The sequence below is a fragment of the Etheostoma cragini genome, chromosome 7 (assembly GCF_013103735.1).
Source record: "Etheostoma cragini isolate CJK2018 chromosome 7, CSU_Ecrag_1.0, whole genome shotgun sequence".
NCBI classification, from domain to species: Eukaryota; Metazoa; Chordata; class Actinopteri; order Perciformes; family Percidae; genus Etheostoma; species Etheostoma cragini.
The window spans coordinates 4,478,849-4,497,190 of NC_048413.1; the positions used below are offsets into that span (position 1 = coordinate 4,478,849).

Genomic DNA, 18,342 nt, shown 5'->3' on the forward strand with positions numbered 1-18,342 from the left:
CCAGATCATCAACTTGTGATAAGGAAACACACACACACACACACACACACACACACACACACACACACACACACACAGTCCTAATATGTAACGAGCTGAACTGAACAAGTCTGCCTAGTGGAAACACTACTTGTGTAAAGCATCACATCTCCTCTGCAGTGGATGAGAGTTACTAACTAAGTTTCCATCCACTTGTCAATCGAATTATCTGAAGTTCGGTAATAAAACTCATGCAAATAAAGCTAGTGAAAGTTTATTTCCATCCAACGGCTTTCAAGCAAATAAAACCTGTGTTATGGCGTCACACGCTATTATGCAATCAAATTGGTATATCGAATTGGTTTGAGACATTTGATGGTGTTTCCTTTCATTTTCACTGAATCACATAACATTTAACAAACATTTGTGAACAAAGTTTTTAAAATTGGGGATGGGACAACTAACAAATGATAAATACGAGACAACCAACAAATGATCAATATGGCACAACCAACAAATGATAAATATGGGACAACTATCCATCCATCCATCCATCCATCCATCTTCATCTGCTTATCCAGTATCGGGTCGTGGGGGCAGCAGCTCCAGTAGAGGACCCCAAACTTCCCTTTCCCGAGCCACATCAACCAGCTCCGACTGGGGGATCCCGAGGCGTTCCCAGGCCAGGTTGGAGATATAATCTCTCCACCTAGTCCTGGGTCTTCCCCAAGGCCTCCTCCCAGCTGGACATGCCTGGAACACCTGCCTAGGGAGGCGCCCAGGAGGCATCCTTACCAGACTCCCGAACCACCTCAACTGCCTCCTTTTGATGCGAAGGAGCAGCGGCTCTACTCCGAGCTCCTCTCGGATGACTGAGCTTCTCACCCTATCTCTAAGGGAGATGCCAGCCACCCTCCTGAGGAAACCCATTTTGGCCGCTTGTACCCTGGATCTCGTTCTTTCGGTCATGACCCAGCCTTCATGACCATAGGTGAGGGTAGGAACGAAAATTGCTTGGTAGATCGAGAGCTTTGCCTTCTGGCTCAGCTCTCTTTTCGTCACAACGGTGCGATAAGCAGAATGTAATACTGCACCGGCTGCTCCGATTCTCCGACCAATCTCACGCTCCATGGTCCCCTCACTCGCGAACAAGACCCCAAGGTACTTAAACTCCTTCACTTGAGGTAATGACTCACTCCCTACCCGGAGAAAGCACTCCATCGGTTTCCTGCTGAGAACCATGGCCTCAGATTTAGAGGTGCTGATCCTCATCCCAGCCGCTTCACACTCGGCTGCGAACCGATCCAGTGAGTGCTGAAGGTCACAGACCGATAACGCCATCAGGACCACATCATCTGCAAAAAGCAGCGATGAGATCTCGAGCCCACCGAACTGCAACCCCTCCCCGCCCCGACTACACCTCGATATCCTGTCCATATATATTACAAACAGGATTGGTGACAAAGCACAGCCCTGGCGGAGGCCAACCCTCACCTGGAACGAGTCCGACTTACTGCCGAGAACCCGGACACAGCTCTCGTTTGGTCATACAAAGATTGGATGGCCCTGAGAAGGGACCCTCTCACCCCATAATTTCCTCCCACAATTTCTCCCGGGGGACCCGGTCATACGCCTTCTCCAGATCCACAAAACACATGTAGACTGGTTGGGCATACTCCCAGGCCCCCTCCAGGATCCTTGAGAGAGTAAAGATCTGATCCGTTGTTCCACTGCCAGGACGGAATCTGCATTGTTCCTCTTCAATCCGAGGTTCGACTATCGGCCGAACCCTCCTTTCCAGCACCTTGGAGTAGACTTTACCGGGGAGGCTGAGAAGTGTGATACCCCTGTAATTGGCACACACCCTCTGGTCCCCCTTTTTGAAGAGGGTAACCACCACCCCGGTCTGCCACTCCTTAGGCACCGTCCCAGACTTCCACGCAATTTTGAAGAGGCGTGTCAACCAAGACATCCCCTCCACACCCAGAGCTTTCAGCATTTCTGGACGGATCTCATCAATCCCTGGGCTTTGCCGCTGTGGAGTTGTTTGACTACCTTAGCGACTTCCACCAGGGAAATTGACGACAATCCCCCATCCTCCTCCAGCTCTGCCTCTACCACAGAGGGCGTGTCAGCTGGATTTAGGAGTTCCTCAAAGTGCTCCTTCCACCGCTCTATTACCTCCCCAGCTGAGGTCAACAACGTCCCATCCTTACTGTATACAGCTTGGATGGTTCCTCGCTCCCCCCTCCTGAGGTGGCGAACAGTTTTCCAGAAGCCCCTTGGTGCCGACCAAAAGTCCTTCACCATGTCTTCTCCGAACTTCTCCCACACCCGCTGCTTTGCCTCTGTCAAGGCAGAGGCTGCAGCCCTGCAACTGCCTCCGGAGTCCTCCAGGATAACATATCCCGGAAAGACTCCTTCTTCAGTCGGACAGCTTCCCTGACCACTGGTGTCCACCAGGGTGTTCGTGTGTTACCGCCCCTTGAGGCACCTAAGACCCTAAGACCACAGCTCGCCGCCGCAGCTTTAGCAATGGAAACTTTGAACATTGTCCACTCAGGTTCAATGCCTCCACAGGGATGCCCGAAAAGCTCCGCCGGAGGTGCGAGTTGAAAGTCCGTCGGACAGGGGCCTCCTCCAGACGTTCCCAGTTTACCCGCACTACACGTTGGGGCTTACCAGGTCTGTCCAGAGTCCTCCCCCATCCCCGGACCCAACTCACCACCAGATGGTGATCAGTTGACAGCTCTGCCCCTCTCTTTACACTTATGAGCATCCCTATGTTCGAACATGGTGTGTTATGGACAATCCGTGACTAGCACAGAAGTCCAACAACAGACAACCACTTTGGTTTAGATCAGGGAGGCCGTTCAGCCCAATCACGCCTCTCCAAGTATCTCCATCATTGCCCCCGTGTGCATTGAAGTCCCCCAGCAGAATTATGGAGTCCCCTACTGGAGCCCCAGACAGGACTCCATTCAAGGCCTCCAAGAAGGCCGAATACTCCGAACTCTTGTTTGGTGCATACGCACAAACAACAGTCAGAGTTTTCCCCCCCATCAGCCGCAGGCGTAGGGAGGCGACCCTCTCGTCCACCGGGGTAAACTCCAACGCAGCGGCGTTACAGTATGTGTGCGCTGATAGCAACATATCAAGCTATAATAAGAAATAAAATGACCTAAAAATTAATCTCAATTCATTATTTATTCTTCAAATAACTTTTCCATCAGCGTTTATTGCATAAACTCTATATCGATCAAGAAAAAAAATCCAATGATCCGTATTGTCTTTTAAGTGGATATTCATGAAATTCAGTCAACTTTTACTCTTCCCATAACGCATAATTCATTCAATATCACTTCATTTTGATAAAAACGTGTGGATGAAACATAGCTACTGTCACTTCAGTGTTTGTTGCTCGCTGACCCGTTTGTTCTCTGAGCTCTTATTTGTACACACTGTCAGAGGAACAGTCAACATTGAAGTCATTGAGCTGGTGATATCAAGCTGATCGTTACATAAAAAATTCATAAACTGATGAGAAGCGGCAGGAAAACAATTGCACATGCCTGTCTCCCAATGTCCACAGATTTTGCCGTGAAGCAAATGCACTTCTTTATTTTGTCATTCAGTCTTTATGTTAAAAAGGTGACTTCATGAAGTTAACTGATAGCATGTCAGCTGGTGTTCAGTCAAAACCAATGGCTCCTCAGGCAGGCAGCATCCCCAACAGGATGCAGTATTTGAAACTTTGGTAGTGCTCTTTTATTTGTTTTGGAGAAGCGGCTACAGGCTATAAAGATGTAGGGATACAGCAACTCCCAAACCCCGCTGCTGCGCTGTGCCTGTGTGGGGACACACACATACATAGATATCCCCATTTATAAAACAGATGGCCGTCACCACAGCATGAGTTTTTTTATTGGACTCACAGGTAGGACGGGAGGGTTGTGGTGGTTTAACCTTCTCAAGGCAATTTCAAGTGATTCAGTAGCAAATAAAATTCCTGGCATGATTCATATGTGCTGCCAAACATGGCATTTAGTTTGGCAAATGGATGCTGTTCATGTTGGTTTACTCATCTTAGAAGAAAAGTATGCATTAGATTTCACATTTTCAATTGAATGGGGCAGGAAACTGCCAAATATGTCCCACTTATCTGGGCTAAGGCAGTGACGTAAAACAAACGCACAGCTCTCAGACTCCATGGTAACAATGACCCTTTTAATTTGGGAAGCTAAAAAGCTCCATTAAGGGTCACAAGAACATGCACGGAGGTTAAATTAGGAACAGTCTAACAAAATCAAGGCCACTGATCTTTGCATACACATATTTTGTTGTCGCTTGGCTATGCACACCAAGAATATTGCATTTGGAAATTCCTTTGAAAGTTGACAACTGAGGCTCAGACCGGGACACTAAAACTCGTCCCGAGAAGTGTCCCTGACACGGCAGGTCTGACCCTCATCCATTTAGGGGTGTTATTTTTAACTTAAACTGGGACTTAATATAACTTGTAGGTCTGTTGTGCTGACATGAAAATGCAATAGGGACAGTCCCATCTTATGAATAGAGTCATGATAGATCACAATCTATCATGGACTCCTCACATGGGCCATATTTGTAAAATATTCAGCAGCGCCTTAACTTTCTTCGCAGGCTTAGAGCTATTGGAAATGGTGACAAGATTATTTCTCTGTTTTTTAAATGAGTGTCATGCTAATACAGCCTGGCTCAGCAGCCTACCTGCTAAACTTAAAACTAAATTAAACAATTAACTCAAAGTTTGCACTAAGATCATTGGTCAACCTGTTGCACACTCCTTTCAAACAACCCACAAGAAGAGCATGCTCAGACTCGCTAACAGCCTCTCTCCTGACTCCATGCATGTTGTAAACTGTGAATACCAACATTTCCCTTCTAACAGGAGATATAGAGTCCCTTTGTTTGGACAGTCTCAAGAACTCTTATACATCACTGTGTCCTGTTGATATACCAGAATCAGTGTGCTGCCAATTCAGACATGGATCCCAGGATATCATGAAACATATTTCTTTGCCGCGGCTGTTATGTTTTCATCTTCTTGTTTTTGAGCAGAGCTCCTCGGGAACGTGAATACATTTTAGTGTAAACTGACAATAAAGTTGTATCGTGTATATAACAAGCATAGCAGTGCCAGGTAGAAAAAGCTAAAAACAGTATAAGTGAGGGTAATCAATTAATTCTCCATATAGACGAGCATGTGAGAGTAGTCTTTGCGAGAGATGTAGGTAATTGTGTCAGTGCATGAAACTTATGAGCGGTTATGTGATCATGACCTACTTAGGGGAAGGCTTTCTTGTTACGCAGCAGATACACGCTGAGAATGCAGGCAAAGACAAAACACCAGACATGCAGTACACCTGCTCCCAAAGAAAACAGGTGTAGTCATTTATGTGCTAAATTAAGCAAGGCATGATAATTACATGTGTCTCTGCAAGCACCTAGGTTGCCAAATATCCTTTTGAAGAAATGTCATTCTTTCTGCCAGTAGCAAAGTAAGAGTAAAGCTATATTTGATTGATACATTTGTTTTTTTGCTACTTTTACATATCTCATTCCCCCTACTCTGGCATTACAGAGCCCCTAACCCGTAGACATTAGGAAACACTTCTGACCCGTGTTGGTTACGAATCTGCGGGGTTGTGTTTCAGTCTCAGCGGCTCCAAACGGAGACCTATGGCAACACCGACACTGACGCCAACGTTTCTCCTCCTGATTGGGTTATACGTCCCCTTCTCCGAGACTAAGCTACTTATGTTACCATGGCAACTACCAGCAACAGGCGGGAGTTAATTCATGTCTACAAATCAGTTCCCTAATATTGCTAGTTTTTGGGGAGGGAGGGTGCGTCGGCACCTTAGCAGTGCCCTTGAGGTGACTGCACCTCTCCAGTTACCAGTCCACAATACCCCAGTACTGCATTTCGGTTAGCAGTTGCCTGGTTGATGGTTAAGGGAGTTAAAGCAAAAACACATATAAAGCAAAGTTATTTGCTAATTTGACTCAAGGGTTTCTAACACAGAAGCGTAAAACCAATTAGATTTTTTATAAAGGTGTACTGCTTTTCATTCACACCAAACGGTTTAGTTATTGTTCTCTGTTAAACTCCTGCTGAGAGCAAAACAAATGTGAGCATGTCGTCCTTAGTGTGTGTGTGTGTGTGATTGTGTGTGTGTTGTAGTCCAGGCTCTGTGTGTTCTACCAAATGTAGGCCAGAGCAATTATATATAAGGACGGATGTATAACCAGGCAGCCAACAACAGGACAACAACAGGAAGTGACACGTCACCCACAATGATTTGTTGAGCATCTCCGATTTTATTTCAATGCTGGTTGTCCACTGACTTAGAAGCACGGCAGCCCAAACGTGTGATGAAAACCTGCCCATCATTTTGCTTTAAATACTGCACAGTTTTTATGATGTTGGGTAATGTTTTCAGAAAAACAGTGTCATTTTCTGTTTGCATTAATTTGGAAATGGGTTCATTCATTGTGTAGTTAAAAATCTGCGAAATTGGGTCAGTTGTCAAATTGTTAAATTGCTAAAGCTTACCCTTCCAATTTTAATTTGCATGTGTGGTTAAAAAGGTCTTTTTCTCATAAGAGTTTGTATTGTTGACCAATTATGTGCATTTCTTTTGCCAGTTCTTTAATAGTTATTAAATCATAAGCCTACATTAGAATTAGCATTTGAAATTTGCAGAGGAAACCCCAAGTGGAGCTACGGTCTGAGCTAAATACAGTCAGTTTTATAAGCAGGCACAAGCCACAGCTGTGTGGGGCCTCGCTTCCCGGCTCTACCCTTCTATCAGTGTGTTTGCATGCGGTTTAAAAATAAATAAATAAATAAGATTATATTTGGGTGAAGGCAATGCCCTGATTTCTCAAACGCCATGTAAACAATTTACCCTTGTTAAAATCTGAGTTCTCATAAAGCGGTTAACAGAGCTAGAGAACTTCTTCCTCCATGCATACACCTTAACCAGGCTATGCGCCATACTGTTCCGGAGTTACTCCTGTTATTCTCCCCATACTTCCCCGCTCATGTGTACTAGGAGATAATAAACCGGCATAAACCGGTTAGTCACTTACTCGGGGTCCCACCTTACCCTGGTTACTGCTGTGCATGCGAATGCACTGTGTAAGGGGGGGACCAGTCCTGGCCAAGACATGAACAGACATCAAAACAAACAATCAGATTAAAAAAAGAAATTACATCAAATAATCAGTGATCAGAGTTTAGTAACAGGACATGTGCATTTAGTTGGTGTTGCATAGTTTGTCCACCAGAGGACGCTCTACAATGTCCCTGTATGTATTTTTAAACATTTTATTCATCATAACTTTAATATATTTACGTTCCTCTGTTCTGTTGTGACAAAACAAATTATTATCATATTATTTTAGTCAGAACTCATAAAAAACTACAAATAAGTAATGTTAGGGAAATCTGTTTATGTGTTGTAACGCGTTTCTGGATTAATCTATTTTTTTAAATATATATCAACCGATATATTGGCATATCGGATTAAAAAAAAAAATCCGTATCGGCCATAAAAAAACTTTATCGGTTGGGCTCTAATATCTACATTCCTGGAAATTATTTATCTTAAATCTCATTGTGAAGATATTTTGTTAAAGCACCAATTGTCAACCCTTTAATATTGCTACAATATCGTCACTGTGGTATTAGGACAAGAATATCGCAATATCTGATTTTCTCCATATCACCCAACACTATGTGTATCAGAAGTAATTTTAGTCGTCAACAGAAAACTCATATTGGACAGATAGTCTAGCTAGCTGTGTGGATTTACCCTGCAGAGACCTGAGAACCAGGTAACCATAGTCCTCAGATTAGACAGATAGTCAAGCTAGCTGTCAAGATTTACCTTGCAGAGATCTGGGAACCAGGTAACCATGGCATTCAACGTCAGGTTAGAGCGCCGATCATGAAGCCAGCCTTCCTGATCAGTTTGTTCAGTCTGTTTGTGTTGCTGGCTCTGATGCTGCTGCCCCAGAAGATGGCGGGGGGGACAAAACTTTAGCCACAACTGACCGGTAGAACGTCTCCAACATTCTGCTGCACAAGTTGAAGGGTCTCAGCTTCCTCAGGAAATATATAGTCTGGTGATCCCCTTCTTGTAAACAGCAGTGCTGTTGATCTTCCTCCTGAAGTCGATCACCATCTCTCTGGTCTTATCCACGTTCCGCAGGAGGCGGTTCTTACCAGACCACTCCACAAAGTCATCCACCAGCGCTCTGTACTCTCCCTCCTGTCCATCCCTTATACACCCAACAACTGCAGAGTCATCAGAAAACTTCTGTAGGTGACATGACTCTGAGTTGCACTGGAAGTCTGTGGTGTATAAGGTGAACAGAAAAAGAGAAAGCACAGTCCCCTGTGGAGCCCCCGTACCACTCACCACCACATCAGACAGCACATGGTCAAGGCGGACAAACTGGGGTCTGTCTGTCAGGTATTCAGTGACCCAGGAGACTGTTGACGCACCAACACCCATCACCCGCAGCGTCGTCCACTCCCAGACAAGGCTGGTAGGCAAACTGTAGAGGGTCCAGAGAAGAACTCACCTGGGGCCTCAGGTATGTCAAGACCAGCCTCTCCAGCAACTTCATCACATGGGATGTGAGAGCCACTGGGCGGTAGTCCTTGAGGCCAGATGGAGTCGACTTCTTGGGGACCGGGACCAGGCAGGACGTTTTCCATAGTCTGCAGGCTCAGGCTCTGGTTGAAGAGGTACTGGAGAACACCAGACAGCTGAGTGGCACAGATCTTCACGACTCTGCATTGGAATGACGTTGATTTACACTACTATGGTAGACATTCACCGATACTTTCGGCTTAAGGATTCTCGGTGCCTTTTACATGTATGTTTAAGATAAACATTAACTCCCCTTTGTTTTGTATCTGCTACTAAAAAAGACAATTTCTGAATATACACAACAGACAAAAGGCTAAACTAAAAGTCAGTGACCTGAACATCAACAAGTACCATCAATAGGTAATATTCGATTATGTTATGTCACTGCATTGAGAATCGTCCACATCCACATCAAGGTGCATCGATGCAGAGATTCATTTCAACACCCCTACACAGACAGGACCAAAAAGTTGCAAAAAAGTCATACATATATAGTAATGCATATGTTGTTCTCTTCCTTGGTTCCCCATCCCCTCTCTGTCTTCCCTCTTCAGGTTTCTCCTTCAGTGTTTAGAAGATCTGGACGCTAACCTCCGGAAGCTCAACTCTCGTCTTTTTGTCATCCGGGGCCAACCAGCCAACGTCTTCCCGCGGCTCTTTAAGGTCAGCGTTGGTACCAGCTCTGACAATCCCATTTCAACATGGCTCATTTCTTAAACCAAGAAATGCGGCTTCCTCTTCAGTCCTCTTCTCTCAGTTAAAAAAACAATTTAGCTTGGATATGAAAGAGAAATTGTACAAGGTTACCTCTTAAACTGCTGCATTACTAAAAGTATTGTTTACATTAAGAACTGACCCCAAAGCAGTTACGTTAATGCAATTTTATTTATCATGAACACACAATGAAGTGCTGCTCTACAGACCCTACAGTCAGACATCTGGAGGTGACAGAGGGAGCCCTATTAAAATGGCCTTGCCACTTTTTTCTTGAACAAAATGTAGCATGCAACTTTAGAGCGTTTTTTTTTTTTTATCAAGCTAGCATTACATAAAGGGGTGGGTTGAGTACCGAGACCCGGTGCTAATTTGACACCGGTGCCTAAACAACTGATGTCTGCTAGACCTAATTGCAACGTGGACTTGGTGCCTCTTAAATGTCTGCGCTGCTCTCTGGGGCTCCGAAACAGAGGTTAGAGGCAAAGAAGTATTGCTTTTTGTGACGCTAGTTAATACTTTCTGACACTGCACTTGGCACAGGTAACGTTAGCCTACCGTTAGTTATTGTTATAAGTTAATGTTATTGAAAAAAAAAAAAAAGTTTAAATCATTTAATTTTGACCCATATGATGGTTGCTTGAGCAGCCTTAGCAATAAACAACCGTTCTTAAATGTTGCTGACATTATTTTTGAGCTCCAAATTATTGGTTCAGGCACCGTTTATGCAGAGGCAGTATTGTTTTAACATCAATAGCCAAACAATCCAAACTACAGCCAACCCTATAGTTGGTACCAATGGATTCTTTAGGTCTTCTAGTTATAGATTATAGAGACAAAGATCAATTCTTGGATTTTAGAAATCGATTTTGGATCATTAAAATGAAAATCCATTTAAATTGGAAACCAATTTTTTTTTTTTTTAAACCCAGCCCTTGTTGACTGACGATAAAATCAAGCAGCATTTGAAGAAGACATGCTCTGGGACGTTTTGATGGGCAAACAGTCTCTTTCTCTGTGTGTTGCAGGAGTGGAAGATCTCTCGACTGACCTTTGAGTATGACTCAGAGCCTTTTGGGAAGGAGAGAGACGCTGCCATCAAGAAGCTGGCCATGGAGGCGGGGGTGGAGGTCAACGTCAAAACCTCACACACCCTCTACGACCTGGATAAGTGAGGAGAATGCAGGATGTTTGATTGTTTTAGCAAGTACATTGTAGGACTGGGACCATAGGTTTTTTTCCCCCGCTACATGGGTGCAGATTGTTTTGTTGATTTTATTTTATTTTGTTATTGTAACGTAAAGATAGCGATACATAAGATCTTTTATTTTTCCCCCACCTCTAGTACATTGCTATGCAGCCTGATAGGTAATTAGATTTATTTGATTTGGAATTTGAGCAGGCTCTCTCCACCCTTCCCCAGGATCATAGAGCTGAATGGTGGGCAGCCTCCTCTCACCTACAAGCGCTTCCAGACTCTGATCAGTCGGCTGGATCCTCCCGAGATGCCCGTGGAGACTCTGTCGGAAGCCCTGATGGGCAGCTGTATCACCCCCATCTCTGAGGACCATGGAGACAAGTATGGGGTCCCATCCCTGGAGGAGCTAGGTGAGGAAACAAACACACATCTCTGCACTTAGACCTGAACAGACTTTACAAGCCTTTGGGTGTGTAGGCAGAAGGAGGTGAACACCTTAAACCACGCGTGTCATACTCATGGCCCACTAGCCAAATCCGGCCCCTCACAAATTTTAATTCGGCCTGCATATCAATTTTGTTTCACAATAAATATTGGATTAGCAGTGCGTCAAACCAAAAAGACAAGAAACTTTTCAAACTGCAACACTCAGAATCACATGCAGAATTTGGCAGACTTGAGACTTGAGAAATTCCCACAGAAACAGAGAGTTTGCATAATCAGGCTGTGAAACAAGATGCTGGGAGTCGGATGTCTAGTATACTTCAATTTTTTTTGCTTTACTTGCTAAATTCTACAGTGGCTCAGGAACTTTTTGGTGACATGTTTAGGGCTTTATGTGGATCATATAGGCTAAATATAATAATACAGTCAAAGATATTTTACTTTTTCAATTAAATAAAAGCATGTCAATCAACTATTAATGTCTGGCTTTTGATGTGGTTCTCATTTTCCAGTGTGGCCCTAGTGAAGTTGAGTTGGAAAGCCCTGCAAAGACAAAACGTACTCCAACATTTTTCAGTGTTAAATCTCAGCAGAGCTTCGGCTAAATACATAACATAAAATTATAAATGCTTGAATGAAATTTATACTAGAATGAATACATTATGTAGCCAAATCTATAAAAGAAAAAAAGAATAATACTTGAATGGCAATCCCTTCCAAGATTAACACACGTGTAAATTTAAGCAATCCTTAAACAGTCACATTTTGTCAGTCACATTTTTCTATTTAAAGGTGCATCTGGTCTAAATCCTCCCATGGGATTAACCAGCTTCTTTGAGCATCCATCCAGATGTCTGGTTTCCATTCACAGAAGTTTAAAAGGCTTCCACTAAGCTTTATTGGAAACATACACCTGTGCTGCAGTGTTGTGACCAGGCCAGACAGCACATGAGTGCAACCCTGTATCAAACCAAAGCTGATCTGATTGTTTCCAGGCTTTGATACCGAGGGCCTGCCAACAGCTGTGTGGCCCGGAGGAGAGACCGAGGCTTTGACCCGGATAGAGCGCCATCTGGAGAGAAAAGTCAGTACTTCCCCTCCTGTTTTTTCCCCATGCATGGCTAAAATGAACATATTAAAGGGATATGAAAAGGATTTGAAGTGATAGTATTATATAAAGACTGTATGGTTTCTTGACATCTATGTACTAATATATCTATATACTAAGTATAGTATGGATGTGTTATTATTTAATCTGCTATAGATAGAGGGTAAAGAAAGAAAAAGAAGGAAGGGAAGAAAAGAAACAAAAGTGTAAATGTATGTACAGTGAGGAAAATAAGTATTTAAACACCCTGCTACTTCAAGTTCCCCCACTTAGAAGTTATGGAGGGGTCTGAAATTATCATCGTAGGTGCACGTCAACTGTGAGAGACATAATCTAAAAAAAAATCCAGAAATCCCAATGTATGATTTTTGTAACTATTTATTTGTATGATACAGCCGCAAATAAGTATTTGAACACCTGTCTATCTAGCTACAATTCGGACCCTCAAAGACCTTTTAGTCTGCCTTCAAAATGTCCACCTCCACTCCATTTATTTTCCTAAATTAGATGCACCTGTTTGAGGTCGTTAGCTGCATAAAGACACCTGTCCACCCCATACAATCAGTAAGAATACAACTACTAACATGGCCAAGACCAAAGATCTGTCCATAGACACTAGAGACAAAATTGTACACCTCCACAAGGCTGGAAAGGGCTGCGGGGAAATCGCCAAGCAGCTTCGTGAAAAAAGGTCAACTGTTGGAGCAATCATTAGAAAATGGAAGAAGCTAAACATGACTGTCAGTCTCCCTCGGACTGGGGCTCCATGCAGGATCTCACCTCATGGGGTCTCAATAATCCTAAGAAAGGTGAGAAATCCTGCTTAAACCAGCACATGTCAAGGCCTGTCTTAATATACCAATGACCATTTGGATGATCCAGAGGAGTCATGGGAGAAAGTCATGTGGTCAGATGAGACCAAAATAGAACTTTTTGGTCATAATTCCACTAACCGTGTTTGGAGGAAGAAGAATGATGATTAGCATTCCAAGAACACCATCCCTACTGTGAAGCATGGGGGTGGTAGCATCATGCTTTGGGGGTGTTTTTCTGCACATGGGACAGGGTGACTGCACTGTATTAAGGAGAGGATGACCGAGGCCATGTATTGCAGGATTTGGGGGAACAACCTCCTTCCCTCAGTTAGAGCATTAAAGATGGGTCAAGGCTGGGTCTTCCAACATGACAATGACCCGAAGCACACAGCCAGGATAACCAAGACCTAGACCTAAACCCAATAGAGAATATTTGGAGGGAGCTCAAACTCCGTGTTTCTATTGACAGCCCGGAAACCTGACTGATATAGAGAAGATCTGTGTGGAAGAGTGGGCCAAAATCCCTTCTGCAGTGTGTGCAAACCTGGTGAAAAACTACAGGAAATGTTTGACCTCTGGAATTGCAAGCAAAGGCTACTGTACCAAATATTAACATTGATTTTTTCAGGTGTTCAAATACTTATTTGAAGCTGTATTATACAAATAAATTGTTAAAAAATCACACATTGTGATTTCTGGATTTCTTTTTTAGATTAGGTCTCTCACAGTGGACATGCATCTATGATGAAAAAGTGGGAGAACTTGCAAAATAGCAGGGTGTTCAAATACTTATTTTCCTCACTGTATATATGTATGTATGCATCTCTGTCTATGCTGTGTAAACAAGTGAAGGATAAGATTTAGTATTTACTAAAAGACAAATGTAGAGAATGGGGGTCAGACATGATAAGTTGTTAATGAACTTCTTCCTACTACTTTTTCAACATGGGAAGGTTTTGTTTGAATGACTTTCAATTTTTGAAGATTTTAGTATTTTTTATCAAGGGTGTCACTGTGGGTTACTCAAACCCTCCACTGAAATATATTTGTTTTTTTTAAACCCTTCGAGGACAGAACATACACTTGTGAGTTCAAGTGATGATTGACAACACTTCTACTCTAAAAGGGATATTACAAAACACATTTATTTACTGTTTTATTCATATATTACGCTACTTTTTTAACCCAAGACTTTTGTAAACTTATTTCAAGCACCAAAACAATTAAGTATAGATATATTTTCACGAGAGGTTTCAGAAATAGTTCTGCTTTTGTGCCAAATTATCTCTTTACACGTTGTTCTGGGACAAATTTGGGCATCACTACACAGAGAGCAGAGTTTGTTCAGTACGTTTTATGTGAAACAAACAGGAATATATGCAAACACCCTCAAAAGGAGAATTCAAGGTGACATCTAAAAATGCCCTATACCTCAGAGGGTTAAGAATGATGATGTTTTTATTCATAACTGTGCCCTGTATCTACCATCTCTTGTCCATCCATCCCTTCCTCCCGCTCTGTCGTCTCCCAGGCATGGGTGGCTAATTTTGAGCGTCCCAGAATGAATGCTAACTCGCTGCTAGCCAGCCCGACCGGCCTCAGCCCGTACCTGCGCTTCGGCTGCCTCTCCTGCCGCCTCTTCTACTTCAAGCTCACAGACCTCTACCGCAAGGTCCGTTTACAACTCCTCTAGTGCGTCTTCTCACTCTGTGTAAAGCCGTTTCATAGCCACTCCTAAATTAAGGGTTCATTTTTCTGGGCAAGAATTTAACTCATATTCACTTTTAGGGCTAACCCTAATTTAAAATGTGGAGACTTAAGCTTAAATACATATTAATGTTGCTAAAATAAATGCTATTTTATTGAAAGCTCTGTCACAGCCAGAATGCCTATTTGAAATTGGTCCAGTATCAGGCGTGAATGCTTTACCCAGGAGCCACAAACAGCTTGCAATGTAACCCTAAGGGGCAAATCGTCATTTTCTTCCACTAAAAGGGCTTCTTTTGCCGCTTACAGGTTATTATTCTCTTGTTGCCTGACAACATTATGGATAGGACCCTCACAGAAACAGACCTTTTTAAAACCTCTTTGAGACCTTTCTGTTAACTCAGAAACAGCTTTGAGGTCGCTAGCGCCAAACCCACTAGACTTAATTTAAAAAAGCAATACTTTTAGCGTGTATAGAGCCCACATGTTTTTACACGTAAATCTGTAAACTTTGTTTTTATTCCAACCAAAACTAGAGTTGTGGTGGTTGGAAAAGTGGGAAAAGAGAAAAATAGGGTCCAGGTTTAATAAAGAACGGAAGTTACCCTTTCACCCTGTCTTTTTTTAGTCTAATATTCTCTATTCTCTTCATGTTTATTTTGATGCAGGTGAAAAAGAACAGCTCCCCTCCACTCTCCCTGTATGGACAGTTACTGTGGCGGGAGTTCTTCTACACCACTGCGACCAACAACCCGCGTTTCGACAAAATGGAGGGGAACCCCATCTGCGTCCGCATCCCCTGGGACAAAAACCCTGAAGCAATGGCCAAGTGGGCCGAGGCGAAGACTGGTTTCCCCTGGATAGACGCCATCATGACGCAGCTGCGGAAGGAGGGCTGGATTCATCACCTGGCCAGGCATGCGGTGGCATGCTTCCTCACCAGGGGGGACCTGTGGATCAGCTGGGAGGAAGGGATGAAGGTGAGGGATGCAGAATTGTTAAATACAGGATCAACAGAGAATATAAACAAGATTCAAGATTCATTACTTTCAGGATTCAATAATTTATTGCCATGCAACGTATGCCTACCATCCACTAGAAGACTCTGAACAGACATTGTAAAGACTAAAGTGGGTCATCATCTCACCTCCAACATTAAAGACTGTCATCATATGTAACGACTGGGGGTCTTCGGGGTCACACATTGCAAGACTACAACAAGATTAGTTTTGAAACATATAACCAATTAAAGTGAAAATTTTCTAGCAGCCCATTTAGACCTTAAATGAAGCAAAGACACGTCATTTAATTATAATAATGATTTTATTATTTTATTTTAGTAACCTCTGGTGGATTTCTGAGGACTGTGGTTACCTGCTCCCCAGATCTCTGCAGGGTAAATCCAGACAGCTAGCTAGACTATCTGTCCAATCTGAGGACTATGGTTACCTGGTCCTCAGATCTCTGCAGGGTAAATCCAGACAGCTAGCTAGACTATCTGTGCAATCTGAGTCTCTGATGACGACTAAAACTACTTCTGAAGTACATGTGTTCCACCAAAACCAGTTCCTTCCTGAGACTATTTGGCAGAGGCACCGTTGCTCCGTCCATAGCTTAGCACCTCCCAAGATGATTGTGATTGGTTTAAAGAAATGCCAATAAACCAGAGAACGTTTTTCTCCCATCCCAGAATGCTGTATGGACTAGTCAGACCTTCTTTGGCAGTGCTGTGGAGGAAGGTGTGCATCAAGTGTAAAACAAACGTTGTCTTTGCGTTGCAGGTCTTTGAGGAGTTGCTACTGGATGCAGACTGGAGCGTAAACGCAGGCAGCTGGATGTGGCTGTCCTGCAGTTCGTTCTTCCAGCAGTTCTTCCACTGCTACTGCCCCGTGGGCTTTGGCAGACGCACCGACCCCAACGGGGACTTCATTAGGTGGGGGCCTTTTCTTGAAATCACAATAAACATCCTTCTTTCCTCTCCTCTTTTTGTTTTTGCCTGTCGGTCCATTTTCTTTTCTCCAAAAACTTTAGCACTTTAGTGTTAAAACTATTTCAGTGTTCACAATGTACTTCTTGGTGTGCCTTTAAATTATTTGTGAGAGTCCCTATGGTAATTGTGTACGCGTGCGTTTCTAAAGATGTGCTAATTTCTTCTCTTTCTCTGGATGTTGCTCTGTGTTTGTGTTCAGCTATCCCTCTCTCATATTGTAGCTCATAGCTGATTGCTTTTAAGATGATCAGTTGAGCAGTTCTCAAGCCTGCCCCCTGCCTTGGATGGAGGTCGGGGGGCTGAGTTGTTGATTTGCTGGTCTTTGTTTTCGTGCAACCCTGAACAACTGGACTTTGCTCGCGCCCCTGCAGCACCCTCTGGGTAGCTTTGTAACTTGGTGGCATCTCGTTTTGTCAAAAGGGATTCTGACCACTTTTTAGGGAAATGAAAAGGCCTAACATTTCTCGTTACTTGTGCCTAGGGCTGGGTAATAAATCAATATTTTATTGAGATATGAGACTAGATTTTTTCAAATTTTTCTATAGTCTAATTGTAAATATATTTTGTGAAAGCACTAATAGTCAACCCTCCTATATTGTTGCAATATTTACATTTATGTATTTTGTTAAAAGATTTCGTGAAATTTGATTCTCTCCATATCGCCCAGCCCTAGGTGCGTGTCACACAAAGCCCCTCATCCCATGCTTTGGGAAATGTTCAGCGGTGCTCTGCTTATGGGAATGTAGCCCTGCCGGTTCAGGTGGACCTGGGCGGAGATCTTCCTGGCAAAAAGGTTGTGGTCCCTTTTGTTTAAATGTGTGGGCCAGCCCAGATTGTGGTGCTATGGTTGTGGGAGGAGACAGTCAGCAGAGGGACTTTAAATGACAACCACCGCAGTCTGAGGGACATGAGGAGCAGGAATGAGCTATTTACCCATTCCACCACTGTGTGATGGGGGGAAGGATTTATTTTTGGGGGGGGGGGGGGGGGGGGGGGGGGGGGGTGGAGCTGGTATAATGGAAGACTTCTATCATTGACTACCTTTCATTTTTAGTATATATTTAGCTTCACTCACTTTATTCTTGACTGACATTAACTAGTAGTGTGTTCCATTAATCTCTGAAACAAAAATTGGGAATGATGTCACACCGGAGTTGAATACATTTAATTTACAAGTTACATTTTTCGTTGTTTTCATTAGTTGAAGCCAAGTTAGCCATTGTTAACAATAATAGTTTATAACAATGCATTTGGCTGTTTTTTGTGCATAACAACAGTCCACAGATAGAAGTTGGACAGGACTGCATGTACGACAATTTACCGAGACACAAAGAAGACAGAAGTGGTGCTAATAACTGTGTGTTACTTAAGCTTTCACAAGTGTTGATGCATAGGGCAGCCACGTTGGACTGTTAGCTCGGTTAGTTGGTTGCGCGAGTTACTAGCTTGGGGTGTTTCCTACTGTGACATCAGAAAATCCAGCTTCCGAGTGCAAATGGAACGCACTATGAGGACGCAAAGCACTTTCACAAGATTCACATTCAGATAAAGTGCATGAGCCTCAATAAAAGGCCAGCAAAAAGGAAGTTTTACAGTGGTGTGTAAGAAAGAAAAGCAGATGTTTCGATATAGAAGCTTTCCAGTATACACCTGCTCTGATGGGGGAGGGGGGGGGGGGG

At 43.4% G+C, this 18,342-nt stretch overlaps 1 protein-coding gene across 1 annotated transcript in view; it reads left to right on the plus strand.

The window, feature by feature from the left end:
• cry3a (cryptochrome circadian regulator 3a) overlaps positions 1-18,342 on the plus strand; it is a 40,205-nt gene that overhangs the window by 10,037 nt on the left and 11,826 nt on the right. The window contains exons 3-9 of the mRNA XM_034876666.1: positions 9,242-9,350; positions 10,430-10,572; positions 10,825-11,009; positions 12,039-12,127; positions 14,498-14,638; positions 15,342-15,653; positions 16,455-16,606. Of these exons, the coding sequence (XP_034732557.1) occupies positions 9,242-9,350; positions 10,430-10,572; positions 10,825-11,009; positions 12,039-12,127; positions 14,498-14,638; positions 15,342-15,653; positions 16,455-16,606 (1,131 nt within the window). The remainder of the gene's footprint in view (positions 1-9,241; positions 9,351-10,429; positions 10,573-10,824; positions 11,010-12,038; positions 12,128-14,497; positions 14,639-15,341; positions 15,654-16,454; positions 16,607-18,342) is intronic.